Source organism: Blennius ocellaris (assembly GCF_963422515.1).
Source record: "Blennius ocellaris genome assembly, chromosome: 15".
Taxonomy (NCBI): Eukaryota; Metazoa; Chordata; class Actinopteri; order Blenniiformes; family Blenniidae; genus Blennius; species Blennius ocellaris.
The window spans coordinates 2,637,485-2,662,585 of NC_137664.1; the positions used below are offsets into that span (position 1 = coordinate 2,637,485).

Below are 25,101 nucleotides of genomic sequence, written 5' to 3' on the forward strand. Positions count from 1 at the left end.
AACCGAGAACTCAACAGGAAGTCCATTATTTTGAAATGTATATTGGATTTTGGCAGATTTTTGAGTTTTTTTTTCTCGAGAGAACCAGTCCGATGAGGTAATACCAAACGACCTGCAGACTGACGTGGTGATAGAGTACAGGTTGGTGAGCAAGGCGTAGCAAACATGGCGCCATAATATCTGGGGGCGTGGCCAAACATGGACGTCGCGTGAAAAACAGGAAGTGACGTGTAAAATGGCCTTGACGTCGACTGAGCGGCGTCAAACTTGAACAAATTGCAGTTCGGCGACCCGACCGTCAAACGGGAAGTGGGGCTGTGCGCGTGGAAGGTCGAAGGTTCAATTCCCACCTCGCCCCCCCCACCCCCCCGAACTGCCTGTGTGGTTGGTGGCCGTGGCGGAGGTCACCAGTTAACAGGGGCACCAGTGAAACCGAAACACCAGCAGCTTCAATTAATAGTATTTTCGTCTCGCTCATATTAGTTGTCGTAGCACTTTTTTTTTTTTTTTGTGAACGTTTCTGGTTTAAGAGAAACAAAAGTGTAAAGTGCCGCAGATGTTGGAAAAGAGCAAAGTGATTAGGCGATAAAAGAAGCCGCTTCCTGCTTTCTGTCCATGCATTGTGTCTGAAGGTTGTCCGTCAAGGTGGCCTCATATTGACCACGTCAACGTCACAGGCATGATCTTCTTAAAGCTACAGTACAGTATATGCCTCATACAATTACACACACGAAAAAAGAAAATCAGATTTTGCTTTGGAATCCCGAATATCATAGATAGAAAGGATTCTCCTCCGTAGCCGGTGAATTAAAAAATGTATAAAAAAAAAAAAAAGGTTTTTCATTGAAATTCATTCCCAAACATCTCAAGCCTAAAAACTCGCGCCTTGTGTCACCCCCTCCCCCCCCCCCCCCCCCCCCCCCCCCAACTGTGAATCATTTCACCTCACCCACGTCTTCCCCGTACTTGCTCCCGCCTGCGTCACCAGATAAACATGTAAATAAATAAATAATGGAAAAACAACACGTCCAGTCAGTCAATCTTTGCCTCTGTACGTCTCCATCCTGTCTTCTTCTTCTTTTTTTTTTTTTTTTCCTGGCGCCGATCAGTCATCCGCTTCCGTCTCGTGTCGCCCGCCGGCCGGCGACCTTCTCCTCCGGGGCCGTTTAAACTCAGGAGGAAGTCAAATCACTCTTTCGCACGAGGCTGAAGTTCTAAACCGTGAGCTGCGTGCTGATTTCCGGTGGATCTTGGTGGGTTTCCCCTGAGTGGGCGTCCGAAAGCCTCGGAAATTATCTCTGGTGTTGCAACTCAGCCCGCCTGCGACGTCTGGATCCTCTTCGGTTTATAATAAACCTCATTATCGCAGCAGTCACACGTCCAGTAAATCATCTGGGAAAATTCCCGAGAAGGCTTTATTATTGAATTTGAACTTTCAGCTCTTTTGTTTTTTTAAATATATATATATATATATATATATATATATATATTGCGAATATTGGTGAACCAGCTTCATTTATGTACCTGAAACACATTTACTATAGTCAATACATTAAATGTATAAAACATGAATAAACTAGAGCTACACTCGGTAGAGCGCCACGTTTGCGAGTTAGCATCACTAGCATGTTAGCCATTAGCTGGTAGCAATGCTAACTCGCGTGTCAGTCTTTCATGAATGTTTGTAGTTTTTTTAAATATTCTATTTGGATACAATTTGAACATGTTTTTTTTCTTTATGTACATAAAGTGTTTCATAAATAAAGACGGAATAAACCTTTAAATCTATTATGCTGCTTTTAAATTCACGCATGTACCCGAAACGCATTTATTATCATCAATACGTTTAACGTATAAAACATGATTAAACTAGAGCGACACTTGGTAGAGCGCCACATTTGCTTGCGGAAACCGGGTTAGCATTGCTAGCATGTTAGCCATTAGCTCAAAGCGATGCTAACTAGCATGTCAGTCTTTCATGAATGTTTGTAGTTTTTTTTTTTTATATTCTATTTAGGTACAATTTCAACATGAGTATGTGTTTGTTTGTTTATTTTTTACTTTATGTACATAAAGTGTTTCATAAATAAAGACGGAATAAACCTTGAAATCTATTATGCTGCTTTTAAATTCACGCATGTTGCAGAAGAAGAGTGACGGAGGTGGAGAGGCGCGGATCCTCCGGCAGATGGCGCCAAATCTCTCCTGACAAAAAGAGTTGGGTGATAATTCAACAGTTATGTCATTTAAGGTGCACGAGGAAGGAAAGCTGTCATGTTCACTGCTGCAGACCTGTCCTCTCTGCACCCCCCACCCCTTCCTCCACCTCCTCCTCCTCTTCCTCCTCCTCCTCCTCACGCGCCGACAGCCAAATGATTTCATTTGCATCTCTCAGTTTGCGTGTTTGAAGAGTTCATCAGGCAGTTGTCACTTTCCCTTCGCAACAGCCTCTTTTCTGCGTGGGCTGACACACACACACACACACACACACACACACACACACACACACACACACACACACACACCTCCAAAAAAAAAATGCACCTGAATAGGTGAGCGCGCGGCACACGCACTTTTTTTTTTTGCACAGGAACACGTGCACGCGCACTTCATCTCGCCTCCTCCAGAAAAGGAGCGCTTCTTTCTCTCCGGACTCGCTCTCTCTCTCTCTCTTTTTTTTTTTTTTTTTTTTTCTCCAGATCTCCCTCCGATGCAATTAACCCAGGAAGAGGAAGACGGTACCGAGAAGGAGGACTCCCCGCCGACCACCGCAGCTCTCCGGTCCGACGGCAGCGCCGGATCTCCGGCCAACATGTGCAGCGAATGTTACGTGAACCAGACGTTTGTTCACGATGACGGGACCGTAAACGAGCACAGACCACGGTAAGGATTAAAAAAAAAAAAAAGTTTACACAGGCGACTGCCACTGGCAGGCTTTGGAAATGTGCTAAAACTGTGAAAAAGTACTAAATATGTTTTTAATACAATCCATTCATTCATTCATTCATTCATTCATTCATTCTGTCACTGCTCCAACAGGTATTGCCTATTGTGAATGTAATTACAACCAAGAGTTAAAAAAAACCATCACTTTCATCCCTTTAATGTTTCAGAGGTAAACTTAATTTTTTTTTGCTTTAAGTTAATTCACTTTCCACCTTCAGCATTGAAAATAGATCGGAAATGTCTCTTACACCGTTAATCTTATAATTAAACTGCTCAAACTTTGTCCGGGAGTTGCTTTTTCCTTATAGAACAGAAGTCTGCAACCTTTAGGACCAAAATAGCCATTTTTTAAAATCTTTTTTAGACATCTCGCTGGGAGATTAGAGCATTTTTGAAAATCTGTGCGGTTGGGCAAATGAGAAAATAAAATGTGAGCAAAATGTCAATTCACAAATCACCTTTTAGAAAACGTCAGGGAGCCACTATAGGGAGGCTGTAGAGCCACGGGTTGCAGACCCCCCCTGTATAGCTGGTGGGGGTCAAGGGTCATGCTCAGGGAGCAAGATGTAATTAAACCTGCAGTTTGTCCTTTTTTTTTTACTATTTTTTTTTTATAATAAAAAAATTGGCAACTATCCATCACTTATGCAGATGTCGAGGCACATCTGGTTTCATCAGACGCTGCGTTGCTGGATTAACATTCATTGGCTGATTTTATGCAATAAGACTAAAAAAGCTGATCAGAATGAAAAAAAAAAGTTGAGGATCGATACGAGAAAGACATTTAATGCAGAGTTCCTGTAAACTCTCCTGTCTCTCCAGTAAATCCTTGTTACTGAGCAGGTTCGTCTACCTCATGCTTCACACGTGGTGCTCTGAGATAAAAAAACAAACAAGCTATAAAACTTTACTGACAAAAAAAAGAAAACAAGTCTAAATTTGATTCATGCAAACGTGACAATCAGAAAACAATTTCAACCATATTGAATAAAATAGTAGCTGTTTGCAGCTCTATGTCTCCTTATTGGGGGATTATTAATTTGGGGGGGGGGGGTTGCAGCAGGAGAGAGGAAGACTGTTGAGTAAAATGTGACGCAATGCTGTTTTCATGTCGGGCCACTAGTGGGTGCTGTTGCTGGTTTTCGTAATGAAAGCACATAAAGACAACAATCCGCTATTAAACATTAACAACGGGAGAAAAACGGACATTCCAGTGGACAGATGATGAAGATGGATTGTTGTTACGAGGACTGTCAAAATAAAGTCCCAGGAGAAGATGGACCGTGAGTCATGACACTCTGGAGGAAGAAGTGGTTTTTCCTCGTCGATCTCTAACTCACACGTAGCCACAAAAAGAAGTTCCGCCTCGCGAGACGCTTTTCAAAAAGTTGCGTTTTCGGTAAACGGACTCTCAAAACGCAATTTTCTGTTTTCACCTGAAAACATCATGTAAACAGACAATTAAGATTGAAAGTGTCTCACAAGCACAACAGAGCTTTTCTTAATCTCTACGGAGATTGAAGAAGAAGAAGAAGAAGAAGTCCTCTGGAAAAGTAGTTTCAGAAACTTCCGCCTAGATAAAAGTCTTTTATTTTTCTCCCCGTGCATGAAACAAAAAGAGGTTTGATGAATACCTGTGTACTGTTGTTCGTATTACAAAGGTGTAAAATAAGATTAAACTTGGTTTTCGCCATTCTCTATTATTCAAGCGATCATATTATGTAAAATCCACTTTCTAAAAGTTTTCCAGCAGTAATAATCGTCCTCGTACCTGGAACGACACCCCAGAAGTGAATAAAGTGTGTCCTCTCTCTCCCCGGATTCTTCCAGGTTTTAAAAAGTGTGTTTCTCCAACCAGCCAATCAGAAATCAAACCCTATATAGTGTCATCGGGGGGGGGGGGTTTAGCCAATCACAATCAAGGTAGGCTCCTCCCCCTTTGACTCCTCCCACAATCATGCAGCTCTGCTCTGGCACACGGCACCACGAGAGGAAGTACTTCCTCCATCTTCCCATAGATGGGCGTGCGTGTGGGCGGAGCCAGTCCGGCTCACACAGACACAGCAGATTCTGAATGCAGCTCCTATGAACTCCATTCCAATTTGTCACAATATCTTCTGTTAAAGTTCCCTACCCGACGCTTTTCCTTCCCTTTCCTCCAGCTCACGTTCAGTCCTGCCTTTCCTTTCGGCCCCTTCAACTCTTTTTTTTTTTTTTTTGCCTCCTCGCTTTCTTCACTCCCCCTCTCCTGCCCTCCCTTCTTCATCCCCCAGTTCCTCTCCAGCGCCAGTCCAGACCAAGACCAGCAGCAGCAGCAGCAGCGGGGTCATCTTAGACATCGGCGCCCTGAAGATGGAGCAGCTGGAGAGCGAGGTGCCGCCGCTGCCCCCCCGCTTCCGCTTCAGAGACCTGCTGCTGGGGGACCAGGGCTTCCAGAACGACGACAGGTAGGAACCGTGGCGAAGAGCTAACCCTAACCCTTCAAACCAGTTATTCCGAACGAACACAAGTAACCATGTCTTCGTCTCGTCCAACCAGAGAGAAGTTCACGTTGTTCAGTTGGCAAAGTGTTTAAAAACCGATGATATATTGTAGTTTTAGCTGAGATGTTGACCGCCGAGACTCGCGGAACAACGATGGAACGATTATTCAGACGTTTCAGATAATGACCAGACTTCCAAAAAAATCCAGTTGTACCTTTTTTTCTTTATTTACGTAAATACATACTATGTACTTTATTTGTCTAAATCAGGGGTCGGCAACCTTTAATGCTCAAAGAGCCATTTGGTCCCGTTTTCCACTGAACACAACACCCAGAGAGCCGTACTCATTTTATTTTGAAAGTCCTACCGGCAGACCACGCCAGGAGGACACGACACACAAAACCTTCTTCACTGCTGGTTGACGACTTACAACTAATAAACTAAACTACATGAACTAAGCAACAAAAACACAATTATTAGCAACACTACAAACCAAATATAACCCCCAATAATTACATTTAAAACACGACAAACAGAAACTCCCATAATGCATTGCAGCTATCGGCTCCTTTATCGCTACACATTATTAAAATGGAGGATAAATGTGGGAGATCTGGATTGTTAGAACCATGAGTGTGGCTCTAATGTCCTGTAGTTGTTGTGGAATTCACTAGAATGTTCCGTCACTCTCAACAAGTCCGCAATGAACCTCCCGGAATTGTAGGCGCTCCGCAGCGCAGCGCTTTTACTCTGAAAGGTACAGGAAGCTCCCAGCTTCAGATACCAGTTGAGCTGTGGAGCTGCGGCTCCGGCTGTCGTGACCTGCAGCCGCGATTCTACGATCTTCATGCCATTATTGTTGCGTTACATCGCTGCGTCGTTCACAAGTCATGGGTGAATGGGTGAATATGACTGAGGATGAAGTCGTGAAGTATTTTTTTTATTTGAACTATATTTACCATAGACTTCTTGCATTCGGGTTTCTTTCCAAGTTGCTCTGGCTGTTTTCTTTTTCATATATAACTTTGCTATATATTTATGCAGTTTGCTCAGCCTACATGCAGTGTGTCACTCTTATCTTAGGATTTCAATGTTTGTTTTTTTTCGCATTAATTTGTGACATCTAGATGATGATAGGGTGAGATTTTATCTATGATACAGCTTCCTTCTAATAAGCCGCTATGGCAAAATATTGTCTTAATTTATCAAAGCTTTTTAAAGCCATTTCTTCACGCGCTTATCACAATTACCGAAGCGTTTCAACCGTTTATCCCTCTCCGGTCCTTTCCGCCGCTTTAACGTTTACCAATTAGCTCAACCTTTCAGCTTCTGCACTTACCGCGCATCCTCGTTTGGCATTTTCTACTTTCCCTGGTTTTAAAATGTATTTCGCTGCTCAATAAACTGTCCTCCTGCCCAAAAGTGACATGTGAGGAATACGTATGAATTTCAGGCATTTTCTTTTTTCTTTGCAATTTTGGCTTCTTTGTATTTGTGACTTCCAAGAGCAACATGTCGCTGGTTTGTCACTTTCTTTTATGCCCCTTGAGACGATAGCCCTTGTTTGTTTTACAGTAAACCCCCCCCCCCCCCCCCCCCTCGACCCTGTGAAGTGAAGCATCAGGCTTGTTGTGTGTGAAGTGTCTCCTCCTCCTCGTCTGCCTCCGGCGGACTAAACGTACACAGGTTCAGTTTGAAGTGTCCTCTGCGCCGGGTCCAAGTGGTGTTTGAGCTTTTGGACTTTTTTTTTTTTTTTTCCCGGCTTTGCAAACTGTGAAATGAGGCCGTGAGGGACGGGAGCTCTCCGCGGTGCTGAAACAGGGAACCGTCAGAAGTTGTGATGCCGATGACGTATGTAGGGTTCCTCTTTTTTTTTCTTTTTTTTTGGTTTCTTCTTTTTTTTTTTTCTCTCTCATAGTAATGTTTTAATGTCCAAACAAAGTGCATTTTTAAACTGAACATCTCCTCCTAAATACGAGGGGGAAAAAGACAGAAATTACGATGTTTCCAGTAAACAGCTCTCCTTTTAATTAATTACTTGGTTTTTTTTATTTAAAAAAAAACTTTTTTTTTTTTTTTTATATATATATACAACACAATCACTCCGAGGTGCTTTTAACAGAGAAAATGGAAAAGCCCAACATAGCCACATGAGCAAGCAGGTTTATTTGCGACTGTGGAAAGGAAAAAGTGCCGGTTGGGGTGAGAGGATAGAGGAGAGGAGAGGAGAGGAGAGGAGAGGACAGGAGAGGAGAGGAGAGGAGAGGAGAGGAGAGGACAGGAGAGGAGAGGGAAGACAAAGAGATAGATTGGGTGGGGAGATACATACAATACCCTTGTTAGTGCTACATATATTTTCTTTTACAATAATCACACTGATCCAAATAGTTTCCAACTGTTATGAGATCAATCCAACCTGAGCAGTACTATCTAGACAGTAACATGATTTTCTAGATCAATCCAACCTGAGCAGTACTATCTAGACAGTAACATGATTTTCTAGATCAATCCAACCTGAGCAGTACTATCTAGACAGTAACATGATTTTCTCGATCAATCCAACCTGAGCAGTACTATCTAGACAGTAACATGATTTTCTCGATCAATCCAACCTGAGCAGTACTATCTAGACAGTAACATGATTTTCTATATTAAACCAGCCTTCTTTTTTTTTTCTTTCCGAGGCTCAGGTTCATTTGAAGAAGTTTTCCTCGGAGCTTGTTTTGCAGCGACAGCGTTGTGACCTAATTCGTAATCAGAATTCAAAGTGAGATCTTAACCCGAACGCGCCGGCGCGAGCTACTTAGTGCTAAGTTGCCACTTTTAAATTTCCCGAAAAACTTAGGAATGTATGGTTACTTGCGTGCGCTCACCGTTGTACCTGCCGTAAAACTAGCATATATTGATGATGATAATAACAAGTTGTTACACCAGTGGTTTAGGTTCCGTGTCATTTAAAGCTAAGTAATGCTAACGGTGGCTACTAGCATTACTTAGCTTTAAGTACTTAGCTTAGCTGCCTCACAGGACGGCCAAAGTATCAACATATAATATAAAGCAACATGATTCGTTACTGTAGTTTAAGTTATTTATTTATTGTTTCAAAAAGATTGAATCACAACAGTTTATTTTTTTACATTGCAAGATATGTTTATATATTCAACAAGAGAGTTGTTTTTGTTTTTAAACATGTTAAATAAATGCTGTTCCAAAATCAAAAACATAATTGCGATTTTAATATTGGCCAAAATAAAAGCGTGATTATGATCATTTTTCCCATAATCGAGCAGCCCTATCCAGTCAAGACCTGCTTCATTTGTTTTCGTGCTGGTAACAAAAAAAGCTGGGATTTGAGGGAGTTACTCCGTCTAATGTCTCAAACAAAAGAGTCAAAAAATAACTTGGAAGAAGGGGAAACGAGTGTCCTTTTTCTAGTGCTTGTCGGCAGTTTTCAAGAGAACCGACATCCTCAGCCTCGCCAGTCGCCGTGCATTCGCTCCTCTCAGTGTATTTTATTTAGGGATTCTCCGTACGGACCTCTGGACAAGTGACAAGCTCATGTGATTTTTGATGTGAAAGCAGGAGCAGCGAGTCCTTGAGTCTGTAGTGCTGTTTGTAATATTGGTTATATCTGTTTTATTTAATGAGGGAAAAACAAGCTCCTCCAATGCTTTTAGTCAAAGACGACCTTTCCCCAGCTGTCCTTGCAGTCAGGGTTTTTTTTTTTTTTTTCTTTCCCCTCGATAAAGCTGCCTGTATTTACAGCACCTATTTACACATTTATTATCATTTTCCCGCAGTGTCCCTGCAAATGAACCTGACTCCTGTCCCCGGTTGATAGCGTCGTAGGAGGCGACTGATGTTTGGTTATTTTTTGCCGATCATCCTCCTCCAGGGGTGTTTTTGTCTGGACTCGTAAATGTCAGTGGTCACTTCCCGAGATCATCCATCACTCAGCGGTTCCGTCCTCAAAGGACGGGACCGACAGGAAGAAGCGACTGCACCAGAAGCAGGAGCGCCATAGGAATACATGGACAAGATGATTTTGTTCTGCGACACACGAGTCCAGCTCTGTTGGGAGTACGAACAGAGAAATACCATGAAAATGTGTGGACCGTCCAGGAACATGTTGCTGGGGTTTTTGTTAACGATTCGGCGAACCGTAAATGAATTCCCCCCCCCCCAAAAAAAAACTGTGAAAAAATCTCCCATACAAAGCGGCTGGAAGAGCCATCGAGATTCTGAGATCAAAGGAATGTTGGAAGCGAAAGGCGGTTCTAACCTTCGCAAGCGAAGCCGGCCCAGAAAGTTATGTGTTCGTCTGTATTTATTTATTTATATGCACTGGTTTGTGTGCATTTTTTTAATAACTTTTCACAAAAACTACTCACCCGAATCGCATGGAATTGGATTGAGTTGTCGTCGTGCAAGGACCAGTCGGTTAGATTTTGGGGGTCTTAACTTCAAACCGTTTACGAATAAATCCCAAAAAACTGAAGAGGGAATACATTTCCCATAAAAAGCGGATGAGAGAGGCACCTCATGGTTAAACCTCAGCAGTGAGATGGACAAAATATACATCTATTAATGCACTTTGCATGAATAAAGGACAGGATCACAGCATGCATGCACAGAAAGTATTATTTAAATAAATCTATATTTTTAAGTGAGTTGCATGCATATGCTCGTCTATCAGTATTCTTCTCTCTTTGCTCAGTGAACCTCCCACTTTCACTTCTTGATGGGGAATTATTCCCAAGTAGGACACGATTTTAAACGTGCATGCATGAGAAAGTTTGCACACATGAACTTTGCACGCAAAAAAACCCAACAAATCTCAACTGCGTTCCCAAGAAACACGTAAAGGTTCAGTTGTCACTTGCACTTTTCTCCCGTCACTTCCCACCAAAGTGAGGCAAGGCTTTTACTGTGCTAAAATTAGCGGCGGCTTCCAAAGAGAAGTGAGAAAACGTCACATTTACAGACACGAGACGCGGCGTGGAGGTGAGCGCGTCCAGCCCGGCAGCGGCGGGCGCCGGTGTGGGCGACGAGGGTCCACGTGAAGTGGACTCATCTGGTTTTATTCTAAAGGACTGACTCACAGTGGAGGTCATCTATAAATTGGAGCTTCAGACTCTTCAGATTCACAGAAGATTGCAGGGAAATGCAGGGAGGAGGCAGGAAACAGGGCGAGCGAGCGGCAGAGGAAAAGTAATCTCTTTTTTTTTTTTTTGCCTGCTTGACTCGAAAGAGCAGTTTTTGATGCTCTCGCTTCCGAAATGCAAACTTTACAGGAGCAATCAGCATCTTAACAGTCCCTCCTATCTCCTAATAGTCCCTCCTATCTCCTAACAGTCCCTCCTGTCTCCTAATAGTCCCTCCTATCTCCTAACAGTCCCTCCTATCTCCTAACAGTCTCTCCTGTCTCCCAACAGTCCCCACTGTCTCCTAACAGTCCCTCCTGTCGCTTAACAGTCCCTCCTGTCTCCTAACAGTCCCTCCTATCGCCTAACAGTCCCTCCTGTCTCCTAACAGTCCCTCCTGTCTCCTAACAATCCCTCCTATCTCCTAACAGTCCCTCCTGTCTCCTAACAATCCCTCCTGTCTCCTAACAGTCCCTCCTATCACCTAACAGTCCCTCCTATCACCTAACAGTCCCTCCTGTCTCCTAACAGTCCCTCTTATCGCCTAACCAGTCCCTCCTGTCTCCTAACAATCCCTCCTGTCTCCTAACAGTCCCTCCTGTCTCCTAGCAGTCCCTCCTATCGCCTAACAGTCCCTCCTATCTCCTAACAGTCCCTCCTATCGCCTAACAGTCCCTCCTGTCTCCTAACAGTCCCTCCTGTCTCCTAACAATCCCTCCTATCTCCTAACAGTCCCTCCTGTCTCCTAACAGTCCCTCCTGTCTCCTAACAGTCTCTCCTATCGCCTAACAGTCCCTCCTGTCTCCTAACAGTCCCTCCTGTCTCCTAATAGTCCCTCCTATCTCCTAACAGTCCCTCCTGTCTCCTAATAGTCCCTCCTATCTCCTAACAGTCCCTCCTATCTCCTAACAGTCTCTCCTGTCTCCCAACAGTCCCCACTGTCTCCTAACAGTCCCTCCTGTCGCTTAACAGTCCCTCCTGTCTCCTAAGAGTCCCTCCTATCGCCTAACAGTCCCTCCTGTCTCCTAACAGTCCCTCCTGTCTCCTAACAGTCCCTCCTATCTCCTAACAGTCCCTCCTGTCTCCTAACAATCCCTCCTGTCTCCTAACAGTCCCTCCTATCACCTAACAGTCCCTCCTATCACCTAACAGTCCCTCCTGTCTCCTAACAGTCCCTCTTATCGCCTAACCAGTCCCTCCTGTCTCCTAACAATCCCTCCTGTCTCCTAACAGTCCCTCCTGTCTCCTAGCAGTCCCTCCTATCTCCTAACAGTCCCTCCTATCGCCTAACAGTCCCTCCTGTCTCCTAACAGTCCCTCCTGTCTCCTAACAATCCCTCCTATCTCCTAACAGTCCCTCCTGTCTCCTAACAGTCCCTCCTGTCTCCTAACAGTCTCTCCTATCGCCTAACAGTCCCTCCTGTCTCCTAACAGTCCCCCCTATCTCCTGATAGTCTCTCCTATCTCCTAATAGTCCCTCCTATCTCCTTTCCTATCCACTTCTTTCACCACGACAGACGTCACCAAACCGTGAAGTCCGTCCGATTATTATTACGCCACCTAGTGGAACTCCTCTCGGAAGCCTCCTACACACCTCCGGTGAAGGAAAAGTGGATAGGAAAGGAGATAGGAGGTGTTTGTCTTCTTTCAAACCAGAAGGTTTTCTTGACTCTGAACTGGATGGATTGAAATCTCGAGACTTTGGGATCAGGGGCTCGCGGCTTCTTCGGATCCCACCACCGAAACGTCCCCACTGTGGGCCCCCGAGGCGCAATCTGGCTGCAGACTAAACCGGGACTAATTCCCTTATGTGGATTAATAAAGTGCGAATAGTTCCGTTTCGTCTTCCCTCCAGTGTGTCACCGTGAATGTTTACAGCTTCGTGGGGGGATTGTTGCAAAAGGGCTGCAGGAGAAGAAGTCCATGCTGCAGCAACATCAGGGTTATTCCTGTCATATGAAACGTTGCTGTGGCAACAGGCCCGCGCGCCACAGGAAAAAAAAAAAGAGAGAGAGAGTGAGAGAGAGAGATTATATACATTTATAGAAATATTCCAATATGCACCCCCATTCCTCTCAATAGTCTGTGCGGCTTATTGGTCGCGTTCTTTCCTCCATCAAAGCCCAAAACAAGAGAGTTCATCCTCGGATAGTTGGCGCGTGAGAGCTGCGGGTCGCGCGCGCGCGCGTACGCACGACGGGAAAGAACGACTCGAGGCGCACGACGCACCATGGATCCGGAGATCAGCATTCCGACCTGGGTCAGTCCCGCTGTCGGGGCCTGGAGGTCGGACCCTTTCGGTAGTGACGGTGGGCAAAGGTAGGGCCGCTGCTGGGGGGGGGAGGAGGAGGAGGGGGCGCACGCACCTGGGACGCGGAGGCGCGGCGCCGAGGCGCGTCCCCGACGCGCGCTTTACTTCATAATAAAAACGTGTAGAAGTACAAAGTACCGGGCTGGACAAACTAACTTCGTGTTAACTGGTGCATGAAGTTATTTATTAAATTAATTATTAATTAAAACCACCTGCTGCGTTATAAAGTGCCTCAATTATGTTAGAATAACGACTTGATTAAAGCCAAATCTCGGTTAATTCACATTGTGTACGTCAAGACCGCCAAGATTAAGCTTTTATATTGTATAAAGTAATGTTTTACACAAGTGAGAGATTCTGAGCGTTTTGAAAAAATTGCGTTTTCAGAGGCTCCGTGTAAAAGCACCTTCAAAATTAAAGAAAGTGTTTGCGTTTTCACTTGGAAAAAAAAAAAATCGACTCTCAAATTGTTATATATACCACTAGTAGTAAGCAAGCGCTCTCTCTGTGATATGTGAAGGAAAGTCATACATTTGTTTTTGAATATTTGGTACCGAGCTACATATTGAAATAACATAAAATTCCGATTTCTTTTTTTTCAGCAGGTTACATTTGATTTGTTTGCATTTACAGTTGTTGCTGAAATTCACTTTAAATATGTGTATGAAGGAATGAAAACGTGATACTCTTGAGGATGTTGACTGATGTATTTATAAAGTGCCGTTGGGATCATTTATAACGCGACTGCCTTCTACAGTAGCTGGAAAGTAATTATCCTCCTATATCGAACACTGTAGATGATTGAGAAACTTTTTGCCGATGGTGGTTCAGGTCGGCAAAAAGTGACGATGATAATTATATAATTCACATAAATGTTAGGTGTATAGTAGGTGTTAAATGTTTTGTATGGGAGCTTACAAAAGCTTTACGCTTCAGTTAAAAAGAATAAAAGACATCTCTTGCAACATTAATGATTATATTTAATATGTACAATCCAGAGATTTCAGCGTCAAAGACGTCAAAATCTACGCTGGAATGTCTGTTCTCTAAAACGTTTGTTGTAAAAGTAGAAATGTACAAAGCAAAAATAAGAAGAAATGTGCTTATTTCCAGGATGGGGAAACGTCAATATGAGATTAAATTAACTTGAATTCGCTTACATTTTCTGACGGAAACACGGTGTAACTTTCTTTTCTTCACTTCTGCCGCTCCAACGGCCGTTAAACGGCAACTGTCAATAACACAACCACTAATGCAACAGATGTCCTCTCCCTCGTCAAAAAAAACCTAACTTGCTGAGCAAACTGCTCGGATCGTCAGTGTTCCCCATCGTGCGTTTAATGGTGCCACATTTGCAAAAGAAACAATCCCCCCGCCCCCACTGCCTGAGCTCTGAGGTCCTATAACAACCCAAAACCTGGAGGGGAACAAGTGTTGAGGATTAGAAAGTTTCAGCCTGTTTAGTGGAAACTATGGAGCCCCGGAGTGGGGAAATAATAATAACAAGAGGGAACAAGATAGTGACTGCTTCCCTCAATGAATATCGAATGAATGAATGAACGAATGAATGTTTTATTTCGGTTGCAGTCGCAGTTTCAGTGCAAAAGTTTAATTTTTGTGCTTTCAGTTCGTAGTGCTTTTAAGTTCACGTACGTATTTTTTTTGTTGGTTTTTTTTGCCGAAGTGGGTCAAGGCCAAAGCCCAGGATTATTTTTGCCACTTCCTTAAAAACCCAGGACACCATTGATACAAGCTTAAAAAAAAAAAAACAACAGAAGTAATGCGGAAATCAAGAAAAAAATACATACATATAGAACGTAACAAAAGTAATACAAGAGAACAACAAAACAAAAGTAACAGACATAGTTTTTCATTGTTTTTTTGAAGCACAACAAAGATTTACACAATTGTTTCCCAAGAAAGGAAACACATCTATATTTAACATTGGTTCTTGCACTACCGCTTTCAAATACACACAATCCTCAATGAAAAGAAAAAAAAATCAATAGCTGTGGGAAGACTTTTATTCTTCACTCCAAATAGTGTTTCTAACATTTTTAAATTAACAATATCTATGAATTTTATGGTACAAGAGTCCATCAATTGTTTATTAGCATTTTCTCGATAGGAAGCTTTATTTATTATTCTACTAATTACATATTTCCCCAAACCTCATCACAATATGTCATATATGGCATAATAAGTGAGAAATACAATATGTGCAAACATTTCTTGTTCAGAAAGTCGCTTGTTTTATCAATGATATCAATATTTTTAGATTGTGTTTTTTATGTATTCTATATGTGGCTTCCAACTGAATTTATCCTCCCAGCGTTTTCTCACGAAACCAAATGAAACAAAGAAATGTAAAACTTAAAATCTGCCCCACCGATTCATATTTTCCCTCTTTACCATAAATTAATGCTCTTATATTTCAACATCTGGGCATTACATAGTGAATTTCTGCTCCTTTCACTTTATTTCTGGACGTGTCTGAATCAAAGCCGTTTCCATGACAACCTACGTAAACACACGTCGATTAAAGTTCTCTTTAAAGGCTCATTTTACAGCAAAAAAAAAATAAAAAATCCAAGCTTTCATTTACAGTAGTATGTAGTTTGTTTTTAATTGCTATTGAACTAAAAGTCTGGCTTCATTATAAAGAAGTTGTGTTGCAAAAAACTGATATTTCCTCCTCTACGTTTACAAAAAACCAACAAAAATCATGCAGGCATGCATAAACACCTGGTTCAGAGCTGCTATGAGCATGCCAAACCTGTAGGGGGCAGTGTAACGAGAAGCGTGAAGCTACGATAACCAATCAGAATCCTGGGGGAGGGGGGAAAAAAAAATTGTGACACAAATCACCGTTTTTGGGAATCGTCATTTGTTCATGACTCATAACTGCATTTATGAGTCAAACACAGAGAAATATCTCTCCGTTCGGATCTTATTCGGCTGTTCTTGCTCTGATAAGAACAAATTGGTTTGACCTAAACATAATGCCACTGACATGGTGGAGGTTTTTTTTAGTGTAAATCCGGAATAAACCGCAACTCGGTGCGAGTTTCTGCTGGCGAAGTGATGTTGAGTCAACCTGGAAAGAAATACAAAACACACACACACACACACACACACACACACACACACACACACACACACACACACACACACACACACACACACACACACACACCAACCAAGCAGGTCTTCAACTTCCGAGTGACTCATAAGCTTGAAAAAAAAAATCCTCAACATGTTTATTGCAGTTTAGAAAAGGAAAAAGCAGGTCTCAGGTGTGACGGACACAGAACGGAGGCTATAAATTATACGATCATCCGGGAGAGTTCAGTGCTGATTTGCCCCAAAAATGAATAAATAAATACAATTTTAAAAAATCCATTTATTCTTGTTCTGAATGACTTTGTCGGACTTGTCGATGATCTGATGATTCGGCTTTTTGCCCCCCCCCCCCCCCCCCACGATCTAACAGGTGGGCGTCTGATTGGACGAAAACAAGTCGGGGGGGCGTAAAACGACAAAAAAAACAACAACAACTTGCAATTAGTCCACAAACTTAGTTTCTCCCGGAGCCCCTGAAACCTTCAGACGTGACGCGGCAGCATGACTAATGTCAGAGCACTTCAGTTTGTGATTGTGTTCCCGACAGGAGCCGACGGAGGGTCATTAAATGCATCATTACGTGTGTGTGCGTGTGTGTGTGTGTGTGTGTGTGTGTGTATGAGGTGAAACAAGACTCTCAGCTGAAGAGCTTCCACCTTCCGGAGCCCGTCCAGATGCTGTCCACATGTGACAGCTGTTCTCAGATTCCTTCTTTCCTGAAATAGACTGCTTGCAGCCCACTCTTCTGCTTTTTTTTTTTTTTTTTTTTTTTTTATTTCTTCTTCCTCCCTTTTTCCCCACTGTGACACTTTTTGACACACGAACAAACCGCCTCGGAATTAAGCGACTTTTAGCACAAGACTCATTTTAAGACGTTTAGCATGCTGCAAACCAGTTTTTTGACTCCTACAAATTAAAGCGCCTCGATCGATGTTCTGTTTAAAGACGTCAGACGTTCTTCATGTGTTTTGTATGAAAGCTGAAGTAACCCCCCCCCCAATGCAATGGCAAACTACTTTAATAGTATATTATTTAGTTTTTGAATTTCATTATTAATATCTCGTCGATGGCGTTTCTCTCCGTACGGCGCCGGATTAAGACAATAAATGTTAATAAAACTGTGGCGTGTGAAGCTTTAGTTTCTATCTCTTTTTTGATAAATCCTAATTAAACTGGAAAGCTTAATGTTATTCTGATGGTCTGATGGCTTTTCGCGTCAATTTTGGTGATTTATTACATAATAATTATATTTAATATATAGCAAGTTATTACAAAATGTAATGTTTATTTAAAAATATGCAGAAGATTGTTGGTGTTATTACACCACGAGTTTAAAACTGTATTACATTATTGCACTACACACATGCATTTGAGCATTTTTGTTAGACGAGTTATTACAAAAAGTTTATTACGTGATGCGTTCAGGAATTTCATTACAAAATGTGGAGTTATTACATATTGGTGTTGAAAATTTCTTTCCATTATTACATTTAAATCTTTAGCTCGGAGGCTAAATTCAGATATTTTCAGTTACACGACATGTCGAAGCTGTATCGTGTCTCACTCTTTTGACTTTCGACTCCTCGGTCCCTTACGGAAGTGATTAAGCACCTTTTGTTTCGTTGATTGAACTAATTTCAGTGTTAGTTTATGCAATTCTGCCTTCGAACGGAGTTAAATCGTGGATAAAAGGAGTCCCCATACTTCCAGCCGCTGTTTTCAGTATCTGCTGCACAGGAACCCGCCTTGTAACGCGACAAACAGACAATCAGGGGCTGATAATTACCCAGGAAGACGATTAAAAACAAAACGACTTCATGAATATTCATGCGGTCTGTTCAGGCTCCTCTTCTTCTTCCTCCTCCTCCTCCTCCTCCTCCTCCTCCTCCTCCTCTTCCTCTCTCTGCCGTCAGGGTGCAGGTGGAGTTTTACGTCAACGAAAACACCTTCAAGGAGCGTCTCAAGCTCTTCTTCATCAAAAACCAAAGATCAAGTAAGTGAAGCGTCGCCGGCTGTTTGACCGAACGGGACCCGAGTCGTTTAATTTTGAACCTCCCCCTCGTCCGTCTTCAGGCCTCAGGATCCGCGTGTTCAACTTCTCGCTGAAGCTCCTCACCTGTTTGCTCTACATCATCCGGGTGATGACCGACAACCCCGGCCAGGGCGCCGGCGCCGGCCAGCAGAGCGCCCCCTCTGGCAACAACAAATGGTTCGCCGGCGCAAAGAAAGACACGCGGAGGAATTGTTTTCAGACACGCGACACGTTCATTTTACACAAATATAGGATAGTGATTAAAAACATAGAAGAGATTTGATAATACAATTAAATTCAAGACACATTTTCAAACGAGTGAAATAATAATAATAATAATGATAGTACATTTTGTTTGCCGTGCACTTTTCACAACATAAACAAAAAATTAAGAATTAAAAAAAAATAAAGCGTCTTGTTTAGTCTGTAGCGTCTTGACTTGTCGTAGAATAGAAATACAGACTGTGACAGTTGCGTGCTATTGGAAAGCCATATATTTCTATATAGTCTTGGAATCCTACAGCTGTCAAAACAACAACAAAAATGCGCTTTATAAAGGATCTTCGTTAATCAGAGTCATGTCTGTGCTCCAGTCCAAATCAACCTGGGTTCTAGATTCCACTTCCTTTGAAATGCTTCAGCAAAAAGTAGGAGAACATTCAGGAGTCATTGGTATTGATCGGTGTAAAAAAAAAAATCGAAATGACTTTAAAAGTATGAGAGCAGCAACTCTCGCTTATTTCAACATTTTATCCAAAAACAAAACTTTGACGCTCCTTTGTCATTTAAGTAACAACTTATATTGGTTCAAATATTTAACACACTACTGGAAATGTATTACATTTGAAAATTATTCAAACTTATATTTTTGGCTGACATATTTAACCCCCCCCCCTCCAGAATTGTTTTTATTATTGACCGTCACATTGATTTTTTCCATGTAATACTAAAAACCAAGCAAAGTGTCCAGAGTTGTTCCACAGGACTCTGTCACCTCACATGACGCGTATGATGTCATTACATATAACTGATTATCTCTCTCTCTCTCTCTCTCTCTCTCTCTCTCTCTCTCTCTCTCTCTCTCTCTCTCTCTCTCTCTCTCTCTCTCTCTGTCTCTCTGTCTCTCTGTCTCTCTGTCTCTCTCTCTCTCTGTCTCTGTCTCTCTCTGTCTCTGTCTCTGTCTCTGTCTCTCTCTGTCTCTGTCTCTGTCTCTCTCTCTCTCTCTGTCTCTGTCTCTCTCTGTCTCTGTCTCTGTCTCTGTCTCTCTCTGTCTCTGTCTCTCTCTGTCTCTGTCTCTGTCTCTCTCTGTCTCTGTCTCTCTCTCGCTCTCTCTCTGTCTCTGTCTCTGTCTCTCTCTGTCTCTGTCTCTGTCTCTCTCTGTCTCTGTCTCTCTCTGTCTCTGTCTCTGTCTCTGTCTCTGTCTCTCTCTCCTGTCTCTCCTGCAGTGTGGACTGTCTGTCCAGCAGCTCCGTACAGGACAGAGAGATTAACTGGTAAGCAGCAGAAGGTGTGAATCCTGTCCTCTGCTTTGGTCTGTTGCTTCATCGCTCGCCCTCCGTCCTCTGTCCTCCATCCTCCGTCCCCTGACCTCTGTCCTCTGTCCGGCGCTACGTGCGGGAAGTAACGCGGAGGATTCAGTTTCTGGTTTTCCCTCGCCTTGTGTTTCGGTGCTCGCTCTCTCTCTCTCACTCTCTCTCGCTCTCTTTCTCTCTCGCTCTCTTTCTCTCTCGCTCTTGATCTCTCTATCTCTTCCTCTCTCTCTCGCTCTCTCTTTCTCTCTCTCTCGATCTCTCTATCTATCTCTATCTCTCTCTCCCTCTTTCTCGCTCTCTCTTTCTCTCTTGCTCTCTCTCGCTCTCTCTTTCTCTCTCTCTCTCTTGCTCTCGCTCTCTCTATCTCTCTCTATCTCTCTCTATCTCTATCTCTCGCTATCTCTATCTCTCTCTCTCTCTATCTCTCTCTATCTCGCTATCTCTATCTCTCTCCCTCGCTCTCTCTATCTCTATCTCTCTTGCTCTTTCTTTCCCTCTCTCTCTCTCTCTCTTTCTCCTCCACCAAAACGTCTAAATTCTTACATACCTTTAATCCCGTGTCTCTCTGGACTCATCTGACTCTCTCTCTCTCTCTCTCTCTCTCTCTCTCTCTCTCTCTCTCTCTCTCTCTCCCTCTCCTCTCCTCTCCCTCTCCCTCGCTCTCTCTCTCCCTCTCTCTCTCGCTCCCTCCCTCCTCCAGGGAGTTGATCTTCTGGTGGACAGGAAGGTTCCCGTTTGGGCCATTCAAGTAAGTCACAGCAGGATAAAAAACAAACAAACAAAACATTTTTTCCACTAAACCTGGATCCTTGAGTATTTCTAACATCCGATTATCGAGTGCCCCCCCCATAACAGTCATCGCCGCAGTAACTGATTCACGACTCCTGTTTGTTGTCTCCTGCTTTTGCGCAGGTAATCGTGGCCATCATTAGTTTCCTGGAGACCATGTTGCTGATGTATCTGAGCTACAAGGTGAGTCACAAAGATGGAGGGGGGGGGGGGGGGGGGTGGTAAAAAAAAACAAAAAAAACAATCTCAGCACCTTCAAAAAAAACACGATTCATGCATTCTGTACAATTAATCACTTACAGTCTGGGAGATTGACAATCCATAAGTGGTGCAATTACCCCCGGTGGTGTGTCATGGTTACATTAAGGATAGATGGTAATTACAGGATCTGGCTGAGGTTAAGGAATAAGTGGCTGTGGAGGGTGACAGACAATGAAAGAATGATTTCTCTGCAGTGACTCACTCTCTTTTGTGATCGCCTGCAGAGGAAACTGTATTTCGAAAAGGCTGCGTTTTATTTATTTATTTATTTCCCTGCTTTTTCAGGGGAACATTTGGGAGCAGATATTCCAGGTGTCTTTTCTTCTGGAGATGATCAACACGGTTCCCTTCATCATCACGGTGAAACTCTTAACAATAACGGGACCTTTAATGACTAAGAGAGACACTTGTGACACTTGTGGAACTTTGAAACTACAGATAATACAGCTGGTATATTACTATATACTATATTTTTTCTATATCCGTTCATGAAATGTAACAGTCACGTCGAGGCACTTTTACACTTTTACAGAGGGGGAAATAGAAACAACAACAATTTGACTTCAACAGAAATGATGGTGGAAAGAAAAAAAAAGAAAATTGTCCCTTTTAACAGGCGGAAACCTGCAGAACCAGGCTGACAGGTGGAGACTTTCTGCTGCTCCGGGTGGAGACGCTATTCCGGTTACACTATTGGCACATCACATTATTGGTTTTATTACACTTCAAATATTTTCAATTATTTCATCACATTGAAAACAGGTAAAAAAAAAAAAATGACATTATTATTGTTATTTATTAACCATTTTTATTACTTTAAAAATTGTTCAAATTACTGCATTATGGGCTTCATGACATTGGAGATATTTAAAACTATTTGATTAATGGCTTTATTACATTTAAAGTGGCTAAAATTATTACATTAAATTCAGAATGGGTACAATGATGAGATTATTGCATTTATTACAGTTGTAATGGTTAAAATGATAACATTATTGACTTTAAAAATGGTTAAAACAATTACGTTATTGGCTTGATTTCACTTAAAATGGTTAAAACCATTACATTATTGGCTTTACTACATTGAAAATGCATAGAATTATTATATTATTGGCTTTATTACATTGGAAATGATAAAAAAATATGTAATTATTGACTTTATTGCATTGCAAATTGATAAAATAATAAAATTATTTGCTTTATTACATTGAAAATCGGTAAAATAATTAAATGATTGGCTTTATTACATTGAAAATGTAGACAAATTATTATTACATTGGATTATTACATTAATTATTACATTGTAAATGATAAAAAAATATGAAATTATTGACTATTACATTGAAAATTGGTAAAATACTTAAATTATTGGCTGATAATACTCTGGTATCATACATTCCATTACACATAACTCACTCTCATACTTTTTTTTTTTTTTTTAAGACTAAAAATTACAAAATAAGTGCCAGAAAGCTGAAGTACCTGTGGAAAACTAATGTACACACAAGAAAAAAACACTGCAAACTCCTCATCTCATCCCTTTCTAATTACGTTTATTGGATTTGACTGGTTTGCTGATCTAAAACCTGCAGGTGGAAAAAAATTAATTGAAGCTGCAGCTTCCTTCTCAGTCGTAACGAGAGACAAGTGGAAGATAAGAAGGGGAAAGTCCCTGTTTTTGCAGGATAAATGTTGAGGTGACAAATTAACAATCCCTATTATTTGTGGTGTATTTTTTCCATTTTTTTGTATTTTCGTTGGGTTGTTTTTTTTTGTTTTTTTTGTTTTTTTTAACTCTTCGCAGATCTTCTGGCCCTCGATTAGGAATATCTTCATTCCTGTGTTTCTCAACTGCTGGCTGGCCAAATGTGCTCTGGAGAACATGATCGTGAGTCTGAATCGTAAACTTAATGACCCGTTTTCAATCAACACTCTAATGACTTTGTTAAGGGGGAAAAAAAACAACAACAACAAAAAAAACAATCACCCTCCCTGGTTTATTTCGTACGGCTTGCTGTAGCAGCCTGGTGTGCAGAGACGCGTTATGTAACAACGGTGCCGTATGTAATAAATGTTCAACTCATGATGTAACAACACCGTGTTTTATAATAAATCTGCCACATTTTGTAATAACATACATCGCGACATTTAAAAAAAAAAATTTTTTTAACAAACTGTAATTAATTATGTGATATATCATCAAAATGTCTGCCTTAATTAGAAATAGCATCAAAATAACATCTAGTGTTCCAGCTTAATTAGGATTTATAAAAAAAAAAAAAACGAGTAGGATGTTTTATTGCTCAGGTCTGAAATCAAAAGTAACTGAATTCATTCAAGCTAGAAACTAAAGCTTCACGAATTATTATTATTTCTTCTTCTTCTTCTTCTTCTTCTTCTTCTTCTTCTTCTTCTTCTTCTTCTTCTTCTTCTTCTTCTTCTTCTTATTATTATTATTATTATTATTATTATTATTATTATTATTATTATTATTATTATATTAAACTTTTATTTTTATTCTTATTTTTGTATTCTTATTTATTTTTGGTATTTTATTTTTAGTATTATATAAAAATATTTTTTTATTATTGTTATTATTATATTACAATTTTATTCATTATTATTATTTATTTTTTATTATTTTATTTTTATTATTATATATAAAAAATATTCTTATTCTTATTCTTATTTCTATTTTTTGTTAATTATTGCTTATTATTACTGACACAACACAATGTGGGCGCTATTGAAATTTTGCCATAAGACACAAACACATGCGATCTGCATCATTTTATGTAATTATTACAGACAATACAAAGCGTAAAAAAAACACAAAGACAAACATTTATTACATGTTGCACCGTTATTACAGAATGGGGCTCTTCACACCTGCAGTTTGTTATAACTGTTGCAAAATGTAACAAGTTATTACATAATGAGCTGAAAAAGGTACATTATTAGAGCCCCCCCCCCCCTATGGTTTGATGTTTTCTATTCACGGTGTGTGTCGATGGTTTCCGCCGCAGAACGACGTCCACAGAGCGATCCAGAGGACGAACTCGGCCATGTTCAACCAGGTCCTCATTCTCATCTGCACCCTGCTGTGCCTCGTCTTCACCGGGTGAGGCTCAGACCCTTCCTCACTCACGCAGACTTTCTCTATGCAGTGCTGTACACACAAAGATCATTTAACGGTATTACGTGAACGATACAATTGTTGAGGGGTCATAGATCTGGATTATACACGTCTCGCGGGACGAAAACTATCAGTGTTCCCTTTTTTTCTAAAACGGCAAATTGGGCAACAATTCAAATTGAATTAAGGTTTGGAGTTTCTCGCTGTTGTTTTTTTGTTCGTGTGGAGTAATAACTTCTAAACTCTCCTGTTTAATTAGCACTTTGTAGTGAACTGAGGACAAGCTAGATGCTGCATTTACTTACTTCAGTACGCATGCATACTTAGCTTAAATTTTTGAGTTTTTTGCAATTAAATCAAGTGAAGTGAGCAGGAATTGTGAGTAACGATACCTGTACAGTGAACGTACATGAAGATTACGAGTTAGTAGAGAAAAACTGCGTTCAGAACAAAATATGAAGATCTAAAGCCTAAATAAAAGCTGTAAAATCAGCTGTAAAATTAAAGCTCCGCCAGAATAAAAGCTGTGCTGAGCTGATCTACGAATCGACCCCAGCGTTGCCAGATATGTCGGTATCCCCCAATCGTGGGAGCGAAACTCTCTTTGCCTTTGTTTATTTTGTGCATCTGTGTGTTTATTGCGTGTTTTTTTCAGTACACAGGCTGAGGTTCATGCTGCTTTTTACCGAGGCGTGTGGGTTAAACGTTGTTTGGGCTGAAAACAGTGAGTCAGATCTGGCAACCCTCGCCGTGTGTAAAGGGCGTGCTCAGCTTCTGCGCTCTGGTGCCCAAAAAGCATCCGGTCGGATCGCGTTCACACGGCAGGTCGCGTTTGAAATGATCACACATTTAAAAAAATAAATACATTTATTGAATTGAGCATGGAGACCTGCCTGTGTGGGCGGAGCCTAACTGAGCTCAGGTATACAAAGGAACAAAACAAAACAAAACTCCTATTAAATTATTAAACAGTTTGTTAAATCACACTAGTATAGTGAGGTTATATAAACGTATATAATATTGTATAATAATATATAACATTTCTAGACGTGGGTCGGCAGCGGCGTCTCGCTCAAGGACGCTCCATTCTCTCGCCAGGGAGACGATTGTGATCCCGCCTCCAACCTTGAGATGGGAACAGCAGTTCACAGCCTTTTGTCTGACAGGAGCCCTACACATGTCCTACACATGTCCTCTCCACATGTCCTGAATATATCCTCTCCACATGTCCTCTCCACATGTCCTGAATATATCCTCTCCACATGTCCTCTCCACATGTCCTCTCCACATGTCCTCAATATATCCTCTCCATATGTCCTCCACATGTCTTTAATATGTCATCTCC

The 25,101-nt window shown here is 41.5% G+C and overlaps 1 protein-coding gene across 1 annotated transcript in view; it reads left to right on the forward strand.

Moving 5' to 3' along the window:
- Positions 1 to 2,710: 2,710 nt before the first annotated feature.
- The window catches only part of kcnt1a (potassium sodium-activated channel subfamily T member 1a), a gene marked incomplete at both ends in the record, with an annotated part of 48,981 nt that continues 26,590 nt past the window's right edge, over positions 2,711 to 25,101 (forward strand). Inside the window, 11 exon segments of the mRNA XM_080509873.1 lie at positions 2,711 to 2,883; positions 5,220 to 5,393; positions 17,920 to 17,999; positions 18,080 to 18,215; positions 19,484 to 19,531; positions 20,271 to 20,284; positions 20,287 to 20,318; positions 20,483 to 20,542; positions 20,906 to 20,980; positions 22,425 to 22,508; positions 23,647 to 23,741. Coding sequence (XP_080365999.1) covers positions 2,711 to 2,883; positions 5,220 to 5,393; positions 17,920 to 17,999; positions 18,080 to 18,215; positions 19,484 to 19,531; positions 20,271 to 20,284; positions 20,287 to 20,318; positions 20,483 to 20,542; positions 20,906 to 20,980; positions 22,425 to 22,508; positions 23,647 to 23,741 — 971 coding nt within the window.